At 37.9% G+C, this 19,352-nt stretch overlaps 1 protein-coding gene across 1 annotated transcript; it reads right to left on the reverse strand.

Annotated features, from left to right (window-relative positions):
* Positions 1–1,068: 1,068 nt before the first annotated feature.
* On the reverse strand, positions 1,069–7,523 carry LOC121263641 (exosome complex component RRP4 homolog). Its single transcript, XM_041166663.1, has 8 exons — positions 7,493–7,523; positions 4,600–4,760; positions 4,335–4,436; positions 4,188–4,233; positions 3,481–3,570; positions 2,365–2,430; positions 2,214–2,279; positions 1,069–1,773 (listed from the first exon to the last, which is right to left on the reverse strand). The coding sequence occupies exons 2-8, from the start codon at positions 4,752–4,754 to the stop codon at positions 1,315–1,317; spliced, it is 984 nt and encodes a 327-aa protein (XP_041022597.1). The 5' UTR covers positions 4,755–4,760; positions 7,493–7,523; the 3' UTR covers positions 1,069–1,314.
* Positions 7,524–19,352: the final 11,829 nt, after the last annotated feature.

Raw genomic sequence — 19,352 nt, forward strand, 5'->3', positions numbered from 1 at the left:
ACATGGAAGATGCGATATGATAGACATTGGAGTTGTCAAAAATCATACTTTTTGTTGTCCACAATTTACACTTGCTGTAGAAAGCTCACTAAACTTTTTTGTATCTCTCTTCTATCTTCCTTTCCATGAACACAACCTCCACCTACCTCTTCTCTTTCTTTCCAGAGTTTCTTCGAGAGAGAATCCTCTCCTAAGGTGAGTTTTTCTTCTTCTTCTTCTTCTTCTTATTTTTTTATTTTTTATTTTTTGTTCCTTCTTTTTCTCTTCATCTTCCCCCACCTACCACTCTTTCTATTTAACTTCATTCGCTCTATCCACCTCTCCCTACCTACCCTCATTGTCCTTCTGCTTTTCATCTTCCTCTTCTTCCACCACCACTACTAACTGTTGCACACTTTCAACCACTTTGTCTCTTATTTTCATGACTTAAACCAACAAAGCCAGCTTATCTATTGTTTGCAATCCATAAATAAAAAGGGGGCTCAAATATGCTTTTGCTTACAAGGATGGAGTTTACATATTCAAGGGACCAGAATTGTTTTTGTGATTATATTTCTCTTTCACTCTTATTTTTCTTCTTTCCTGTCTCACTCTTTCAATTTTTTGAGAGCGATTGTTGAGTCTCTAACCACCTTTTTTTTGTCATTAATTCCATATTTGCTTTTTTATTGACACCGGGTGTCCAAGAACAACGTTCCGACTAATCCCGATAATGCATAAGCCCTCGACAAGGAATTTCTCGTAAGTGCATCTCGAGTAATTCAAGAGAAAAATCCTCCAATCCAATAACCTCTAAAGATTATTTGTATCCAAAGAATTTTGAACCTTAGACCTGGGAAAGCATACTCCCAAACCCAAAGCCTTTACAACTATTAGAAGTCTTGTGTCTTGACCATTTTATGGTTGTCAATTATGGTTAAATATATGGCATTGTTTCAACTTTAGTGAAAATTCTTGTACTAATTGAGATCTTAGGTCATGAATGAAACTGTGAGCCGTTCGATTACTCCTATTTTCTTTGGGAAATCTCCAAGTGATGGAAAATCTACAGAAATAACACATTGCCAATGCGGTTCTAAAGCGATTTTATTTTTTCTAACATAATAACAGTAGCATAATGATCTGAGATGCTTCAAACAAATTCGATGGGATCCAACGTGCCAGCAACCTGATTTTCCTATCAATCACAACACACACCCAATCGAAGGACAGAACTAACACGTATTGCCAATTCTTACGTGCTTGTCCCTTCCACAGAGTGCGAGAGGGGTCGAAGCTTCTCTAAAAACTTAGCCCATAATTGTGATGCTAGAATCACCCCTTCCTTTTAGTTAAGCTTCTCCGCTCGGCCTCTCCCTCGGCAACCAGAACACAGAACTCTGAACCAAGCATCTGATGAATATCAAGATTCAGTGAGCTGCTCAAGTTAACTGTCTCCATGATCACTTCAGCAGTTATATTGAAGCCTAAAGTAGACAACACACGGATAGCATTTGCAATCCTACATATATTCTGCCTTGTCTCTATTGGAGTGTAAGTTCTTTCTTGATCTTCAAGACTCATGGAATTTTTTTGAGATTTAGCATTCTGCAATTCAGGTTTTTTCTCTTGATCCTCTACCATATCATCTCTGGCTTCAACGTGCTCACCGACCCATATGAATCCATTACAGCCAAGTATTAAGTCAACACCATACTGGTCTAGATGGTGGAAATGCTGTTTGCGTCTCTTCACTAGATAAGGGGGAACTGTGAGCAGTTGACCCCTTTGAAGCTGTAATGCAAATCACTACGATTAATACAATTAATATTAACAACTGCAGCAAGCATTAAAGGATGAAGGCAATGACATTGTACTAACAACAGGAACAATAACACAAAAGATGCTCGAAGGAGCCAGTTACTTAACAACACAAGTCCAATTTAATGAGAACCTTTAGTTGCATCCATAGTTATCACATGAGCATCAAATGAGATGCTTCACATGCGGGGAATTGCTCTGGAAGCAACAACCTAGCTCTGCCAATAACAGTGGCCAACAGATTGTACTTGCTCCCTAACTTTTAGGAATTGTCTTTTTAAAAAATTGAGTAAATTTCTTTATTTCCTTGCATATAAATAAATCTCAAGGTGAAAAGAGCCAGTATAAAAATTATTTCCTCCTTTTTTCTGGATCTGAATATAGAGGTTTATAAGCTACAAAAGAAAACAAACCTTCCCGTACTTCTGACTTCTTGCTTGGAGGTGTAAGCCATCATGTTGGAAACCGCGGACTTCAGCCTGGAAAAAGAAGCATCACTTGTTATAAAAGATTATTATTAATTCATTTTTTCTGGAATGGGTCAATAAATATTATGGGACTTACACAAATAACATCATCCTCTTCAAAAATACTGCGCATGTTGAGTTCATCCAAAGCGGTTCGTCGTCTCTACCAGAAAAAGGGTAAAGTTTGAGTGAGGCTTGCAACTGTATCCAAAACAGTCAAGATGTACAACATCTTTTGCCCAGATGAAGCCATTTAGTGGTCACAAGGACTCGCTGACTTGATATGCCTTGATTTTATAAGTAGAAAATTTTATTGAAAGAATAGGCATAGCCCAAGTACACAGGAGGCATACACAGAAGGAAGTTGATACACCTTGATGCGAACCATTATATCTAAATAATAACAAATAATGCCCTCTCATTGCCTGCACTCATATAATATTATGCTAGTTTACCACCATACACACCACATCATTTTAGGATAAGTATCCAACAATTTTTTTTATCAGTAGGATCAGTATCCAATAATATTTCAACATTCACAAACCCTTAGGGGTTGGCTCAAGTGGTAAAGGCCTTGGGCTTGTGGGTATGTTCCCCCCAGGTCTAAGGTTCAAATCCCCTTGGGTGCAACGAATCTCTAGGGGCCATCGGACTGGAGGACTTTCCCCTTGAATTACCCAAGGTGCACTTGCGGGAAACTCCTTGCCGAGGGCCTGTGCACCCCTGGGATTAGTCGGGACGTTATTCCCAGACACCTGGTGCCAATCAAAATATTTCAACATTCGCAAAATTCGTGTCCCCTAAGAATCCATAAGAAGAAGCCTTGAATCTTTCATGCAAACCAGGAAAACAGCCACTTAGCACTGTTGTTATCTGACTCAATATCTGATAGCTGAGTTATAAGTAAAGGATACACATAAAAGTATGTTTAACGATAAGAACATTCTGTTAAGTTAACCACAGTGCCGTTTTATGAATGATGATGAAAAACAACTCAAATTTAGCACAGGTCACATACAAGCAAATACGCTGAGAAAAGCTGTAAGGGTAGCAAGATCACCTAAACTGAACTAAAACATTAATTTTGTGATATCTTTTAGATGTGCTATGCTTGGGCAAAATTACATTAATATCAAGGGATTGCATACTTTCTGAAGGAAAACCATTGCGAAAGATTCACATTACAAGGTTTCGCCACTAAGAGAAATACCTGGATACCATCTGCTAAGTTCATTGAAGAAAGCATCAAAACTGCATCCTGGCTATAATTTATGTCCAACCTCCAACGCTTTTGAGCAACCTGAGCAAGTACGGGTTAGGAGAAACAGAGAAAGAGGGGAAAATATGCACAATATGCACTTTGATTGAATGAGTAATATTTTATTTTTTGGCTATATCTGTTTCACCAAATTAAGAAAATAAATATATTTTCATTAATAAGCATAGCAGCATGAAAGCAGTCAGGTCATAATGATAATACATATTCATAACCAATATTTTATCTAAATATATTCATAAAAGATATTTGACCACGTTTAGGAACCCTAGCCTGGGAAGAACTTGATCAGGGATATTTCAGATTGGAAAATCATGTTCTCAAGAATTTATGGGCAACTTCCTGCCATAACCTTTTATATATTGGATTGCCACAAAATTGTGAATAGTAACCAAAAGTGAGCCCTAACTGCATTGCTTGTCTTGATGTAGAAAAATAGACTGCTAGAGGCAATTATAGGCTTATATGCCTCAGCTAGACTTCCACAACTTAAGCACAATGTTCCATAATGAAAAACGCAGCGCAATGCGGCAATACCTCGCATGAATAAATTATAAAGGTACAAATGGGCATGTTAGCTTCATTAAAGCTAATCATCAGAACTACCCAAAAAAAATTAGAGGTGGGGATTTCATTTTCACCTCGCTAACACGCCCTACAATGATATCTCCGACCTCTGGCTTGTACCTAATCATAATTTGAAAAATCATACCAAATTCGACAATTAGATAGGAGAAAAATGTACAGTACTATTAAAATTGAAATGTAATTGCAATGTGTGCTACTACTTGGCCCGCAACGTGCGGACATAGACGAGCTTGTTCACGCGCTCGACCACGCCACAGACCGTCGAAACCAATTCTCCATTGAAGTCCAAGGTTCCATGACCCCTTAAATCCAAAAAATTAAGCAAAAAAGGAAATTGTTATATAGAACATATATGAAGAGAGAGATAAACAGGCATACACATGCATAGATGATATGTAATAGTGAAGCCTCGAAAAGGAAGTCGAATTTCAGAATATAAGAAGCTCTTAGAGAAGAGAATGATACTTGAGCACGCCATCTTCGTAGCTGACAGGGATGGAATCGGCGATGGTGACAGAGGCATGGGAGTTCACCTTTGAAGACAAAGACTCGAGCTTTTCCAGTGCTCTCTGGAGCCTGATTTTCTGGGTTTTGTTCAACGAGAGCTGTATTTCTCTCATTTCACTGTCTGTGGAATCTCTCGGAACACTGGAACAAAGGAGAGGGAGAAGAAAAACCCTGAACCCTTAGGCCTCTAAGATGGGCCGCGGCCCACGTGTGGGATTTTTGCAGCTTGAAGCCCAAATTGGTATAACACATCTATGACCGTTAAGAAAGATTGTCAAGTTGTTCTCGTTTTGAGAAATGATTAGTTTATAGAGTGATGTTATAAAATGATTTTGACATCTTTGACGTGAATCTTCTAATTGTTAAATTATTTTATTTTAAAATAAATTTAATGTTCCGTTATATCAATTTATAAGTTGTTAGATTTATATAGAGACCTAACACTTCATTTATTTTTGCCGGTTTGCATTTACTACCAAGGAACACAAGTACGACTATAAAGAAGATCAGGTATTTGATAGTATAAATAGGAATGTAATCATTTGGTTTGGTCTGATTTTGAATATATTTTGAAATCGAATTGATACAAGTCAGTTTTAGAATTTTAAGAACCGATATATTTTGATTTATACAAGAGATTAGAACTTTCAATTTTTTCTGTTCTAGCGCATTCGGTTCGATTAACATGTTAATTTGTATTTGGATTTTTTTGTTGGGCTAGTTGGTTTTTCCAAATGAATTTTTTTTATCCCAATTATGATAGAGCCAAAACACTATTTTCAAAACAGGCAGGACCCTTTGAACCCACTCCTATAAAGTAAACTTTGATCCCGTGCATCGCATTTTTCTATATAGATTGGTTAACTCGCTGACTTTTCTAAAAGATGTGGCCTCAAATGATTGTTTGCAGTAGAAAGTGTTGAACTTTGGCCTTGAAGAGAGTGATACTCTAAGACCAAGATCTTTACCACTTGGACCAATCACTTGGGGTTCATACGTATAACTAATTAACTAAATAAAAAAAAATCTAAAGAAATACACTAAATTAATTGCAAATGAAACCCCCAAAGTAAAAGTCCAACTCCAAAGTAAATAAAAAATATATATATATATATATGTATTTCGATTCAGTTCGGTCTAATTCGAATATCGAATTGATTTTTAGTCAAATTTGATTTTTAGAAACCGAAACTGAAACCGATCGAGCCAATATTGAACCCGGTTCGGTTGGTTTTTTCTTACACCCCTGGTCATCGGAATGAAGTGGTATGTTAGTACCTAAATTCTTGATACCTAGTGGGCCTGATACCAATAGAAAGTTCTTACTTGACAGCTAAATTGCAGCATAAGCTTCTCCACCATTTGGTACGAAGGTAGAAACTTGTTGTGACGACCTCAAACGGGCTTTATGTACATTTGAGACACAAGGATCACGCGCGTAAGATGTGGTGTAATCCTTGTAAGGACAACAATTACAAAATTCTAGGGATAAGTATATCTTTAGATCTTGTAGAGTCAATAAGAAACCTCTAAACAATTTTGGTACTTGTCAACTAGTGGATTATTCAAAATTGACCTTCATACATAATTTATATATGAGAAATACTACTGACACAAAATAATTATACAAAATAAATTCACAAACAGATATAGTTTCATATGATCCGTTAGATATACTATACAATAAAAATAACTTTACAATTAACGTACTATATCAAGTGATGTCACTTTGTAGATTTATTTTTGTATAATCTATTTGTGGTTAAAGTATTTTTCAATTAAACTAGAGAACGACAGAAGTAAACGTCACTAAATTGTGCTAAATATACTTCTGAAAAAATTTATTTGATAGGCTCTTTATTTACGTATCTAACATATTTCTTATATGAAAGTTTTTCACATTAGCCATCTTAAAAATTGGTGTGTTTACACACCAATTTTATATAACAGAATACATATGACTCATTTGAAAACGCATGACTAGAAAGCTAAGTGTCATACAAAAATATATATACAATCATATAGCTTGTTCTCATGACATGGTGAAAACTAAAAACATGATAACAAATCAGGCCATCTTTCTAGCCTAATCTACGAAGGTATCTTGAGTCTTCACCTTTGGATACAAAGAACTATATGTGGCTTCATATCCGAATATTCTCTAATCAAGAATGCCAATTGCTTGGCATTTCGGACTTGATGGTCACTTCCTATCTATAGAAGGGACAATATCCATTCAAATGTTGTTAGTTCCAAAGGATGGTTGCATGTTGTGTGCAACTCTCCGTTTGGTTGTTAAACTTAACTCAATATAGTTCATTTTTAAACCTCTTCTACCATCCAAACAGCCACTTAAACTGCATCCGAAAAGAAGTTGAGTGAGTCTACACTGTTTGATGTAACCGCCCTGACCAATGGCAGAAATTCTGCAGTGGGCACATGATGCCTACAAACCAGTGGCTGGGAAAAATAGAAAGTAATGTTTTGTCCATTTTGCCCCTAATTAATTTGATGTGGATGGCTACAAGTGCAACTTGAAGAAATTTTTTTGCCATTTGACGCCGATAGTATTTTTAATATGTCAAATGAATAGTTGAATGTAATGATGTCATCAATTTATTTTACAATTTTCTATAAATATATCTAAACTCATCTTAATATCCGAACATATTTAAACTCATTTTAAGTGGACTCTACAAAACTCACTCTACCATCTCAACTCGTTACTATTCATAAAGAACTCAACTCAGTTCAACATTCAAAAGCAGCCTTAGAAGTAATGTGAATGAAAGAAACATCCTTATCAATTTGCTCCTCTTTTGTAACTGCAACTACCCCTAGGCCCAACTCTCTCTCTCTCTCTTGTAGAATCTCTTTGAAACTCTGCCTTTGAAAGTCTCAAGTGATCTGGCTTCGTTTGGAACCTCAACTTATCTCAATTCATCATTACAACTTTTTCAAATTTCAATATAAAATATAATAAACAATTCAACTTTTTCAAATCTAAAAATAATAATAATATTAAAAAATAATATTCTAACAATATTTTATCATCTCAACTCAACTCAACTCAAATCAGTTCAACATCCAAACGCACTTAGAGTCCTTAATTAGCTCCAAGGAATAAGTTCCAACACTCGAAAAAGAAGAAATCTTCAAGGGTGGTTACCCTCTCCAAAAATACTCAATGATATTTCCAAGTCTAAATGGAACTCCATAACAATCACAATGAACCCAGGAGGCCACAAATAATGACACAAAAATCAGTCAGATAACAACCAATGAATTAAAGTACCCTATTATTCCAAAGTTCAAACTCTAAACATTTATTAAGGAATTAAGCAATATTTGGACATATAATTCCTTATCACTAAGCAAGTTGGGACTGACTTTACACAACCCATATGAGCCACCAGATCATGTACTTCCCATATAGACTAAGAATTTCTTGGCTGCAAGCTAGAATTCATCATGGCTTCCTTCTTGTTCCTAATAAAAGCATCAGATTTTTCATTTATATTAGTCACCAAACTGATACGTCGCCTCACATTTGTTGAAGCAGGCTTCATCTCTCTGGCCTCAGGCTCTACATGAGATATGTTCAAATTTTCACTCACTATGTTCTTCCCTTTCTGCTTCCTTCTCTCTTCATCTGCAGCTACATCTTCCATGATCAGTACTTTCTTGTTTTGGCCTTTCTCGGACTCTGTTTCCTTTGAGCTTTCCACAGTTTGATACTGTTGTTCATTGTTAATGATATCTTGTGCATGAGCACCAGTATCCTTATCTTCTTCCGAGACATGGACCGAAAGAACGATCTCATCGACCGGAGTCCAGCTCTCCAAGTACTTATCATCGCTCTCCAAGAACTGGATCTGAATTTCTGAGCCTAAACCATTGGGAAGGGTGGCATTTAGGGGTTGCCTCTCTTCCATGGAACCCAACTTTACACGCTTTAAGCCACCGGCAATGAGGCTGTTCTTGATGAAGTTGAAGAGCCTGTGGCAAATGCCAAGAGGCAGGGAACCATCGTTCTTCTCCAGCATTAATGGCTGTCTCAGAAACAGTGCTGGCTAAGAAAAGAACTTGGAAATTGGCTTAATGGGTCAAAGCAGGATGAGAGAATTCTATTTGAATGAATGGAGTACTGCAATCTTTGATTCCATGCTTGGGATGTTGGGTAAAGAAAGAGTGAGAAAATTATCTTGATGGAAGCATTCTCTCTCTCTCTCTCTCTCTCTTAACCCAAAGAGGGATTGTCTCTTCTTCAGTTCTTCTTCTTTTCACCTTTTTTAGTAGAAAGCTAGCAGAAAGCAGCCTCCCAGAATATCATGGGAAAATTCATTTGATACATTGGATTGCATAGAGAAACTAGAACTTTACCTTTGCTTCAAGTTCATTTATTCCAGACCAATGCAGCCTAGCTATAAATCTCAACCGCTTGATAGATGGGACCTCTGTGGATAGGCATATGCGGTAAATGAGATTCAGTCATGGCTACAAAACCTTGTTGTAGCTTTGAGGAACCATTAACAAAGTGTTTGCATGTCTGTTTTATAATTAGATACTCAATGTCTAAGGCAGAATCTTATTTCCTTATCTTCAAGTAAAAGCAATCATGGAATCAGCTTATTTTACTGTTTTTGGTTGTCTTTAATTTGCAGCTTATTTGGGGCCGGATGGAATAAGAGAGGTTTTTCTTTCTTTCTTTTTTCTGTTTTTTTGTTTGGAAGATATCATTCAAATTTCATTCCCCTATATATTTACCAAAATTAGAATTTTAAATTATATGAACTCTAGTAATTGTAACAAGAGTACTGTTATTGGGCTATCTAAAACTTACCTCTTAGATGACCCCATTGACGTGTGGTGCCATGAGGTTTATTATAAAAAAATATATATTTAAAATAAAAGGGTGTCCGAAAACACAAAAGAGGAAAATTGAAACTCTAGATTCCCTCAGCTCGTTTTGTGTTTATGTTTTATTTTTTAATGAATCACTTGGTGGTGTCACGCCAAGAGTGTCATCTGAGCGGTAAACTTTATACGGCCGGGTAGCATTATTCTTGCAATAATTATCTAATGAAAATGATATTTTAAAGCCCCTCACAATAAAATACAATTAACGTATAAAAACAAAACTAATTTAAAAAAAAAAAAGCATAATAGTCCTATCTTTCCACTCTTCTTTTAAAACTTCCGAATAAGATAAAGGCAGAAAAAATGGAACCCATGGAGGATGGATAGAGAGAGGAGAGATTCAAAATAAAGGTAGATGGCGACCAATATTGACAAAGGAAGACAACTAAGTTACCCAAGCTACACCAAATTCCATACCTCTTAAAGCGAATCTGGTTTGGCAAATTGGGAGGGTTTTGGCTAGGCCTAGGAGTTGGAAGAGTGGAAATTTGGTGAAAGGGGCCTAGCACTTTGTGGAGAAAACAATTTTTATTGACGAGAAAGAGAAGAGCAAATCATCTAATTTATTCAGTTTTAATTTTTTTTTTCTATGATTTGGACTTGGTTGACGTTAATGTGTAAAATCATTCAATAAGCTGGAATGGAAGGAAAAGTCATCCTCAGCCCACGGAAGTGATTCAAGCTGTGCGATCGAAAAGCCCATCTATGAGAATGAGCAATAAATAATAAAATATAAATAAAGGGTGAGACATGAATTCATGTAATTCGGCATAAAAGCTTATGTCTACAGGTCGTTTGGGAGAGAAATCTACTATGTTGGTGAATATACAGTCTCTCATAACCTCACATATATCTCAATACAATAGAGGAATTTTTAGAGAATCTAGAGGTTAAAGAAAATGACTTGCTTCTAGAGAGAGGAGCTTTGAGGAGTCATCATGCCTAATGGACTCTTTTCAAATTTGAGGAGACTCTTTTCCTTTATAGAGGATCTTTCCTTCCTTGGAGTAATTAAGTCACACCTGCTTTACGATGCCCATTCTTTTTAAGTCGACAACTTGCCTTATCTCTGGATTTGATTCTTGGTCTTATTCTTGTGCTTGATTCCTGGCTACTAACTTTATCCCTAACAGATGCCAGTGATTCTTAAGGTTATCTGTTCAACAAGAGAGCCTTGAGAATCTTTAAGCTAATAATCTGCAGAAAAAATAAATTCTAGGAAGTTTTTTTGCTTGAAAAAATAAATGTTAATCGAGCGTTCAGATGGTTGTATGTGACTGTTTATCACAAGCAATGAGCACAAATTTATGTTGATAGTAATGTTTTTTGTTTGATGGTGTTAGTGGATTTTTTTCCCTTGAGGCAATTTTCTATTGGTCTTTATGTTAGAGTTTGGTTGCTGTAACCAACGCTAAATGGTCAGGGAGCCCATCGAACCCTAGGTCCATCTTAGGTAGTTACCGAGTCCATTGACTTGTTCTCGAAAGCAACCCGCTCGTAACGGTTGTGGAACTCCGGAACTCGTTCCCGAAGGTAACTTGCTGGCGGTGGTTATGGCACAAGTAAAAGGGCACGCAACTTTAAGGGGCGATGGTCGGAGCAGTCGAATGTCATTGCCCATTGATCGTCGTGTGAATCAAGAGACTTGGCCTTGTGGGCGAGAGTTGAAGCAGTCAAGGGATTGTCATTGACCGTTGTTTGCGTTGCGAGTCGAGGGACAAGGCTTTGTGGGCGAAGTTCGAAGCAGTCAAGGGACTGTTATCGATAGTTATTCACCATGCGAGTCGAGGGGCTTGGCTTTGTGGGAGAGGGTCGAAATGGTAAAGGGACTGTCATCGCCCGTTGTTCACCATATGCTTATAGAGACTCTGCTTTGTGTGAGAGGGTCAAAGCAGTCAAGGGATTCTCATCGCCCATTGTTTGTACTATGAGTTGAGGGACTTAGCTTTGCGGGCGAGGAGTGAGGCACTCAATGTTATCACCCATTGGTTGCCAAGCGTGAGTGCAAGGGCACTCGGCTTTGCTGGAAGAGATGCTCGATTGTGCTACTATTGAGGAAAACAGGGCTTATCAGCGCTGCTGTTTCGAGCTCAATAGCGTTGCTGTGGCAGGAGACATACTTGACCATGCTGCATTGGATGGAGGCGTACTCGACCGCACAGTTGTGGCAGGAGGCAGGGCTCGACCACGCTACTGTGGTGGGAGGTAGGGCTCAACTGCATTGCTATGGCTGGAGGCGTACTTGGTTGTGCTGAGCCAAGTGGGGTGATGTCTGGTTAGCATCCGATTCCTGTAGTGCAACCTCCTTGTTTCATCTATCTGCTTTGGGACTCCCAATCCATTTGGCTTTCCGTTGTGTTAGGTAGAAAGTGGTCATTGGTGAGAGTGTTAGGCGAAGACCATTGTTCATGTATCTTCCCGACTTGCTTATTCACTATTATGTCCCATTTGTGTTAATGTGTGTAGCCTTACTAGTTGCTTTTTGTTGCCTCCCATTGCGCGTGTCGCATGACTTCCGCCAACCTTGCTTCATCTGTACACATTGATCATAAATTATGGAGGGCCTATTGCCCACAACATTCCTCTTCCGTCCACTGGTTTTTTTGTTTATATCTATTTTTTTAATCCTTCGTGGGCTACTTAAGGTGGTGAGCAGTGTGATTTGTTCGGGAGCCATGTGGCGTGCTTCTTCCTTTTAATCCCGATAGTCTCAGAGTTGTATGTAAACCTCCTCAAAGTGGAGGTGATTACTGCAAGACCACTATCTTTTGGAGAATGCAAGATCTTCCTCGTTGTCACCAAATTCCTATGAGCAGAGGGCTATGCAACAACTAGGCTCGTAGGAAAGGTGCAGTCCATAGGCTATGGCCAAGCCCAATGTGGTTGGATGCTCATGGCGAGATGGTTGTTCACCACAAAAGGTGGCAAGTTGGTTAAGCTCGGGTGTGTCTGTTCGTGGTGAGATAGTTGCTCCATTTTCCATAGACAAGCTCCTTGCCTGCTATAGGGAGGGCGATGGACCTATGTTTTGCTTGTTGATAGCCAAAAGCAACGGTGTGTTTGTTGCCCACCATGTGAGCTGCTGGGGATTGGTGGACTCACTGCTCACTGCCAAGAGGGTGAGCAATATTGCCGAGGGAATGTCCATGGCAGGCAAGGCCTTGTGGCTTGAAACAATGAGGAACCAACTCAAGAGGAGTGGCGAACCGGTCAACTTAGCTTACTTACCCAAGGTCACCATTTTGCTCGCCAGCGTGTTCTAGGGTGCTAAGGCTGTGGGAATACCATAGTGGCCGTAGTGAATACCGACAAGTAGACGTCGTGCCCACCAGCATCCTCACGATACTGGGGCGATGTATATGGCTGGCGGGTCTTGTCCCTGTCGGGTCTTCATTGCGAGGTAGGCCTAATGCTGATGACAAAAACTGTATCGATTGGTTTCTGGTTTGCGTGAATGTGACCTTCGTGACAGCCGACATGTTTACACATTCTGTGAGGTATGCCTGCCAAAAACCAACTCTGCACAGCACATTGCATGGGGCCATGCAACATTCGCCGTCGAGCCCGACGCAGAGTGTGGTGATCCGCTGTGTTGAGCAAGCTTCCGTTGTGAGCAATAGTGTTGGCATCAAGCATCATGATGAGCACTGGTGGTAGTGGCGAAGAATTCTGTGGTGAGGGGACCTCCTCATCGACAATAGAAAACGCCGACAGTCCAGATGGTGATCTCCAGTGGCCATGGAGACCACCATATCAGTTTGTGACAAGGGATCGGTGAGGAACTCGTGATCGAGCTTCGAGAGGGTAGGCAAGCACGACTCGTGCGAGTGCAACGATTTCAAGTTCCTTGTGGGCGGGGAACGCTATTAGTGTATTAAAGTTATTTTTAATCACCTGTATGCACATGCACTTTAGTTAATGTGTTACTTACTTTTGTACTATATATACTGTTTTTACTTTTATGATGAAATACAATTTAGTATTCTAGATTCTTCCATTTCGTGCCCTAGCTCTCTATCTCTCATCATGGTATCATATGTAAACAAACCCTAAACATTTCCTCAGCGCCGTTTCGCATCAACAATGGCCTCTAACTCTTTGCCTCCCCCTTCTCCCGTTGATCATTCTCACCACTCTGAGGATTACTCTAATCCCTTCTATCTTTAACACGGTGATCATCCCGGTGCTGTTCTTGTTTATCAGCCGCTCAATGGTTATAATTACCTTACTTGGAATAGGTCTATGTCCATGGCCCTCACTTCCAAGAATAAGCTTTATTTTGTGAATGGTGCTCTGCCACCGCCTCTTATCTCTGATCCAATGCACAATGCATGGATCCAGTGTAATATAGTGGTTTTATCATGGCTTCCCAATGCTATGTGAAAGGAGATAACGGCTTCTATCATCTATATCGATTTTGCCGATGAGATGTGGAACGATCTAAAGGAAAGGTTTGCTTAAAGTAACCGTCCTCACATTTTTCAGATTTGAAAGAACATTGCTTCTTTAACTCAAGACGCATCATTTGTAATTTCTTATTTTACCCATTTAAAAAGTTGTTGGAAAGCGATGGTTCATTTTAGCCCTTTGCCTCCATGTTCTTGTAGAGTTATAAAGAAAATTGTTGATTTTCAACAAGAAGATTATGTTCTACGGTTCTTGATGGGTTTCAATGAGTCCTATGCTCATCTGCGAAATCAGATTTTGCTTTCTGATCCATTTCCCCCAATTAATAAAGTTTCCTCTATTGTTCTTGAAGAAAAAAATAGAGAGATATTGTTTCTAGCTCTTTGACTTCTATTGAATTTGTTGCTATGTTTTCGAACTGTGATTCTACTCGAGATTCAAATCGTGTATCTACTGGACCTACTGGATCTAATGGATCCAAACATGGCAAGTCTTTTGTTCCACAGAAAGATCGACCATACTATTGATAAGTGTTACAAGATTCATGGGTATCCTCCTAGATACAAATCGAAATCTTGAAACCCTAATGTCAACCAAATATCTGCTAGCCAATTTAATGTTTCTGATTTAGTTTTAACCCAATCATTTCCTTTTTCTCAAGAGCAGTGTAAACAACTCATTACATTTCTTCAAAGTCAGTCTAACGTTTCCTCTGTAAATCAAGCAAGCACAATTTGTGCACCTTCTAGTTCCTCTGTACCTTCCACATCCGATCCTTCTTTTTCAGGTACTTCTAATGTTCTTTCTAATAATACTCGTGATTCCATCCCATTTCATTCTTGAATTCTTGATTCGGGTGCAACCGATCACAAGATTGGTTCTTTGTCCCTTTTTTCTTCTATAAATTCCTCTGATTCGTTTGTTCTAACTGATGTTTTGTATGTTCTAGCCTTTACTTTCAATCTTCTTTCAGTAAGAAAATTAATTTCACAGTTATCATGTTTTCTTTTGTTCTTACATGATTTTTGTTATATTCAGGACCTCTCCAATTGGAGAACGATTGGAGTAGCTAAGCAATCACAGGGACTATATCATCTAATGCAAGTTCCAGACACTTTTATGTTTCTTGTAAATTTGTTGATACTGATATGTTTCCTTACTGTAATTCTGTTAGAAACAATTCTTACATATGGCATTGTCGCCTTGGACATATTTTTTATTCTCGTTTACATAATATTGCTTCTGATCTTTCTAACTTCACATCTCAGCATAATAATCATTGTGATATATGTCCTCTTACCAAACATAAATGACTGCCTTTTCCTTTAAGCACATCTCATTCAACATTTGTGTTTGAGTTGTTTATTGTGATGTATGGAGACCTTTTTCTATACCCTCTTATAATGGCTTCAAATATTTTTTAACTATAGTAGATGATTTTAATAGGTGTACTTGGATATACTTACTTAAATCAAAATATGAAACTTGATCTTACATTCAATCATTTTTCTCTTTTGTTGAAACTCAGTTTAATTCCAAAATCAAAACTGTCTGTACTGATAATGTTTTGGAATTTGACATGAAATCATTTTTTGCAAATAAAGGAGTTATATATCAACTTAGTTGTGTATACACTCCTCAACATAATGCTATTGTTGAAAGAAAACATCAACACATATGTTGCTTGAGCTTTTAGATTTCAATCTCATATCCCTTTAAATTTTTGGAGTGATTGTGTTTTAACTGCTGTTTATCTCATAAACAGAATACCAACTCCAATTATTTCAAATAAATCACCATATGAGGTGTTATTTTCTATTAAACCTCAATATAATCATCTTAAAGTTTTTGGTTGCCTTTGTTATGCCTCTATTCTTGGTGGTTCTTCAACCAAATTTTCTGCTCGAGCTCAAGCTTGTATATTTCTTGGATATCCAGCTGGCATAAAAGGGTATAAACTATACAATATTCATACTCACAAGATATTATTTCAAGAGATGTTATCTTTCATTTGACCATTTTTCCTTTCAAATCAGATTCTGCTCCTATTTCTAATCCTGTTTACGAGCCCCTTTATCAGACACTGTTCTCAATCCTTCTTAATCTAATATTCCTCCCACATCATCTAATCTTCCCTCCACATCTTCTCATATTCCCACAAATCTAGAAAATGATTATGTTTCTATTCCTACCTGAAAGTCTACAAGAAATAGGAGACCACTTGATTACTTGCAACATTACCATTATTTCTTGATCTCAAATAATGAAGTTACTCATTCTCCTCTCGTTGATGGTTCTTCAGCAGCAGATACTGTATATCCCATTTCTTCATACTTATCATATTCAAAATTCTCCAATTCTTACAAACACTTTTGTTCTTCTGTTGATTCTCTATATGAACCTAAAAGCTAATAATACTTGGGTTTTAACAGATTTACCCCTTGGCAAGCAGTCAATTGGTTATAAATAAGTGTATAAGTGCAAGTTGAAATCTGATAACACTTTAGAAAGATATAAGGCTCGTTTAGTTGCCAAGGGTTATACTCAACGTGAGGACATTGATTATTTTGATATTTTTTCTCATGTTGCAAAGCTTACTACTGTTCGTTGTTTTCTTGCTTTGACTGCCATTCACAAATGGGAATTACATCAATTGGATGTAAACAATGTTTTTCTTCATGGGGAATTAGATGAAGAAGTTTATATAAAACTGCCACCTGATTTTTCAAGACCTGGAGACTCTGGGGTATGCAAGTTACTTAAGTCCTTACATGGTTTAAAACAAGCCTCTCGTCAATGGTTCTCCAAGTTTTCTTCCACTTTGATTACCTATGGTTTTAATCAGTCTAAATCTGATTATTTATTGTTTACAAAGAATTCTGTTGATTCTTTTATGGCATTGTTGGCGTATGTTGATGATATTGTCATTGTCTCTAATAATTCCACATTTGTTGCTGATCTTAAGGCCTTTCTTCATTTGCATTTTAAGCTGAAAGATCTTGGCAATCTGAGGTATTTTTTGGGTCTTGAGGTGGCAAAATCTACCAAAGGTATTTATCTTTCTCAGAGAAAATATGCACTAGAGATTGTTATTGATTTTGGTCTTCTTGCTAGTAAGCCAGCTACTTCTCTTATGGATCAAAATTTACGGTTATCCAAAACTGAATCTTTTGGCTCTTTACTTGATGATCCAGCATCTTATAGAAGGTTGATTGGTAGACTTCTTTATTTGACACTCACTAGGCTTGACATTTCTTATTCTGTGAACACTTTGAGTCAGTTTTTGGATCACCCTCGCCAATCCCATCATGATGCTGCTCTTAAAGTTGTAAGATATGTTAAGGCTACTGCTGGTCAATGGCTATTTTCTCCAAGTCCATCCTCTCTGTAGCTGAAAGGTTTTTGTGATTCAGACTGGGCTACATGTCCTATCTCCAGACGATCCGTCACTAGTTTCTGCATTTTCCTTGGTGATTCACTAATTTCATGGAAGTCCAAGAAGCAAGTGACTGTTTCCAGATCCTCTGCTGAAGCTGAGTATCGCTCAATGACTTCTGCTTGTTGTGAAATAAAATGGCTCATTGCTTTACTTGCTGATTTCATAATAGTTTTTTCTTCTCCATCTGTGTTGTATTGTGATAGTCAAACAGCACTACATATTGCTGCTAATCCTGTTTTTCATGAAAGAACTAAACATATTGAGATAGATTGTCATTTAGTTAGGGACATAATTCAAGATGGCATTGTAATTACTTTACATGTTTCTTCCGAATATCAATTTGGTGATTTTTTTACTAAGCCTTTAGGAACAGATAGATGTCATAGTCTTCTCTCCAAGCTGAGTGTTATCAATTTATACACTCCAGCTTGAGGGGGCCTATTAGTGTATTAAAGTTATTTTTAATTACCTGTATGCACGTGAACTTTAGTTAGTGTGTTACTTACTTTTGTACTATATATATTGTTTTTACTTTTCTGATGAAATATAGTTCAGTATTCGAGATTCTTCCATTTCGTGCCCTAGCTCTCTACCTCTCATCAAACGCTGTGGTGGCAATAGATACCACCAATGAGCCAGATGTCATGCTTTACAGGAGACAGAAGCCAACGTCATGTAGCTGGAGTTGCCAGCAGCTTCACTCAGTCATGGGCGAGGAACTCTCATGGCTAAGAAATGTGGTGGTGGCGACCTCCTATATGGCCAAAGCTTATGCGGGAAAGGAACACCTTGCCGGCGATAGAAAGCATCGGCATTTCTGTTGGTGGCCGCTGGCAGCCTCACTTGGCTCATGGTTGACAGGCAGATTTTTCCCGTTCATTTATGGGCTTTCGACAACGAGGAAATGAAGGGAAAGCTCCCATCGAGGCTATGTATGGTCGTCCAGCCGAGAGGCCAGGCCTAGGTCGCATTGTGCAAGGGGCTGGAGGGCAGCAAGCCTGTCACGTGAAATGCTTGGGTGCACCTCTTGTGCATGGCATGCATAGTTTGTACGTGCACAATGCATGCCATGCAACCTAATTCTTTTTTTTTTTTTTTTTACCATAACGGATCGTGCATGTCCCACGTGTACAGTGCAATGTACCCTGCACATGCTCCTCTTGTCCTTTCCTTCTCTTTAGCATAACACTATTATTAATGAAATAAAAATAACAAGCAAAAATTTGAAATGAAACTTATCTGCTTCTTCAGAGACAATCTCATGAGCAGGAGAATCATCATTTTTTCACTTCTGATATAGAAAATAAATCGATCCCATAAATGACGTCAAATGTTAATGCTTAAAATACTCAATAGGCCGGAATAGAAGAAATAGTCATCCCTAGCCCACAGAGGTAATAAGGGCGACGCCAATGCAGTTGAAAAGCCCACACATGTGGTTTGAGCGTCGATATGGTACTCATACGTACATCCATGAGAATAAGCAATAAATAATAATATATAAATAAATGATGATACATGGATTTATGTGGTTCGTGTGGGGGAGAAATCCACTGTGTTGGTGATTAGACAATTTCTCAAGTCTCGCATATCTCTCAATACAATGGAGAAATTTTCAGAAGATCTAGAGGTTGAAAAATATGGCTTGCTTATGGAGAGAGGAGCTTTGAGGAGTCATTATGACTAATGGACTATTTTCAAATTTGATAAGATTCCATCTCTTTATAAAGGTCTCTTTCCTTCTTTAGAGTAATTAGAGTGGTTCATAGATGAGTTGAGATGGTTTGTGAATAGTAGAATAAAAGTTGAATTCTTTATTATATTTTGTGTGAGAATTTGATAAAGTTGTTTTGAGATTTGAAAAAGTTAAATTGTTTATTATATTTTGTGTGGAAATTTGAGAAAGTTGTAATAATGAGATGAGATGAATTGAGATGAGTTAAGG

Source organism: Juglans microcarpa x Juglans regia, chromosome 4S, assembly GCF_004785595.1.
Source record: "Juglans microcarpa x Juglans regia isolate MS1-56 chromosome 4S, Jm3101_v1.0, whole genome shotgun sequence".
Lineage (NCBI taxonomy): Eukaryota > Viridiplantae > Streptophyta > Magnoliopsida > Fagales > Juglandaceae > Juglans > Juglans microcarpa x Juglans regia.

Excerpts from the sequence above, each read along its gene's own strand:
- LOC121263641 (XM_041166663.1), bottom strand. The coding sequence starts at position 4,754 with ATGAGAGAAATACAGCTCTCGTTGAACAAAACCCAGAAAATCAGGCTC. Across the intron at positions 3,571-4,187 it reads TTGTAGGGCGTGTTAGCGAG|GTTGCTCAAAAGCGTTGGAG; the intron begins GTGAAAATGAAA and ends GTACTTGCTCAG. Across the intron at positions 2,280-2,364 it reads AAGAGGATGATGTTATTTGT|GCTGAAGTCCGCGGTTTCCA; the intron begins GTAAGTCCCATA and ends TTCTTTTTCCAG.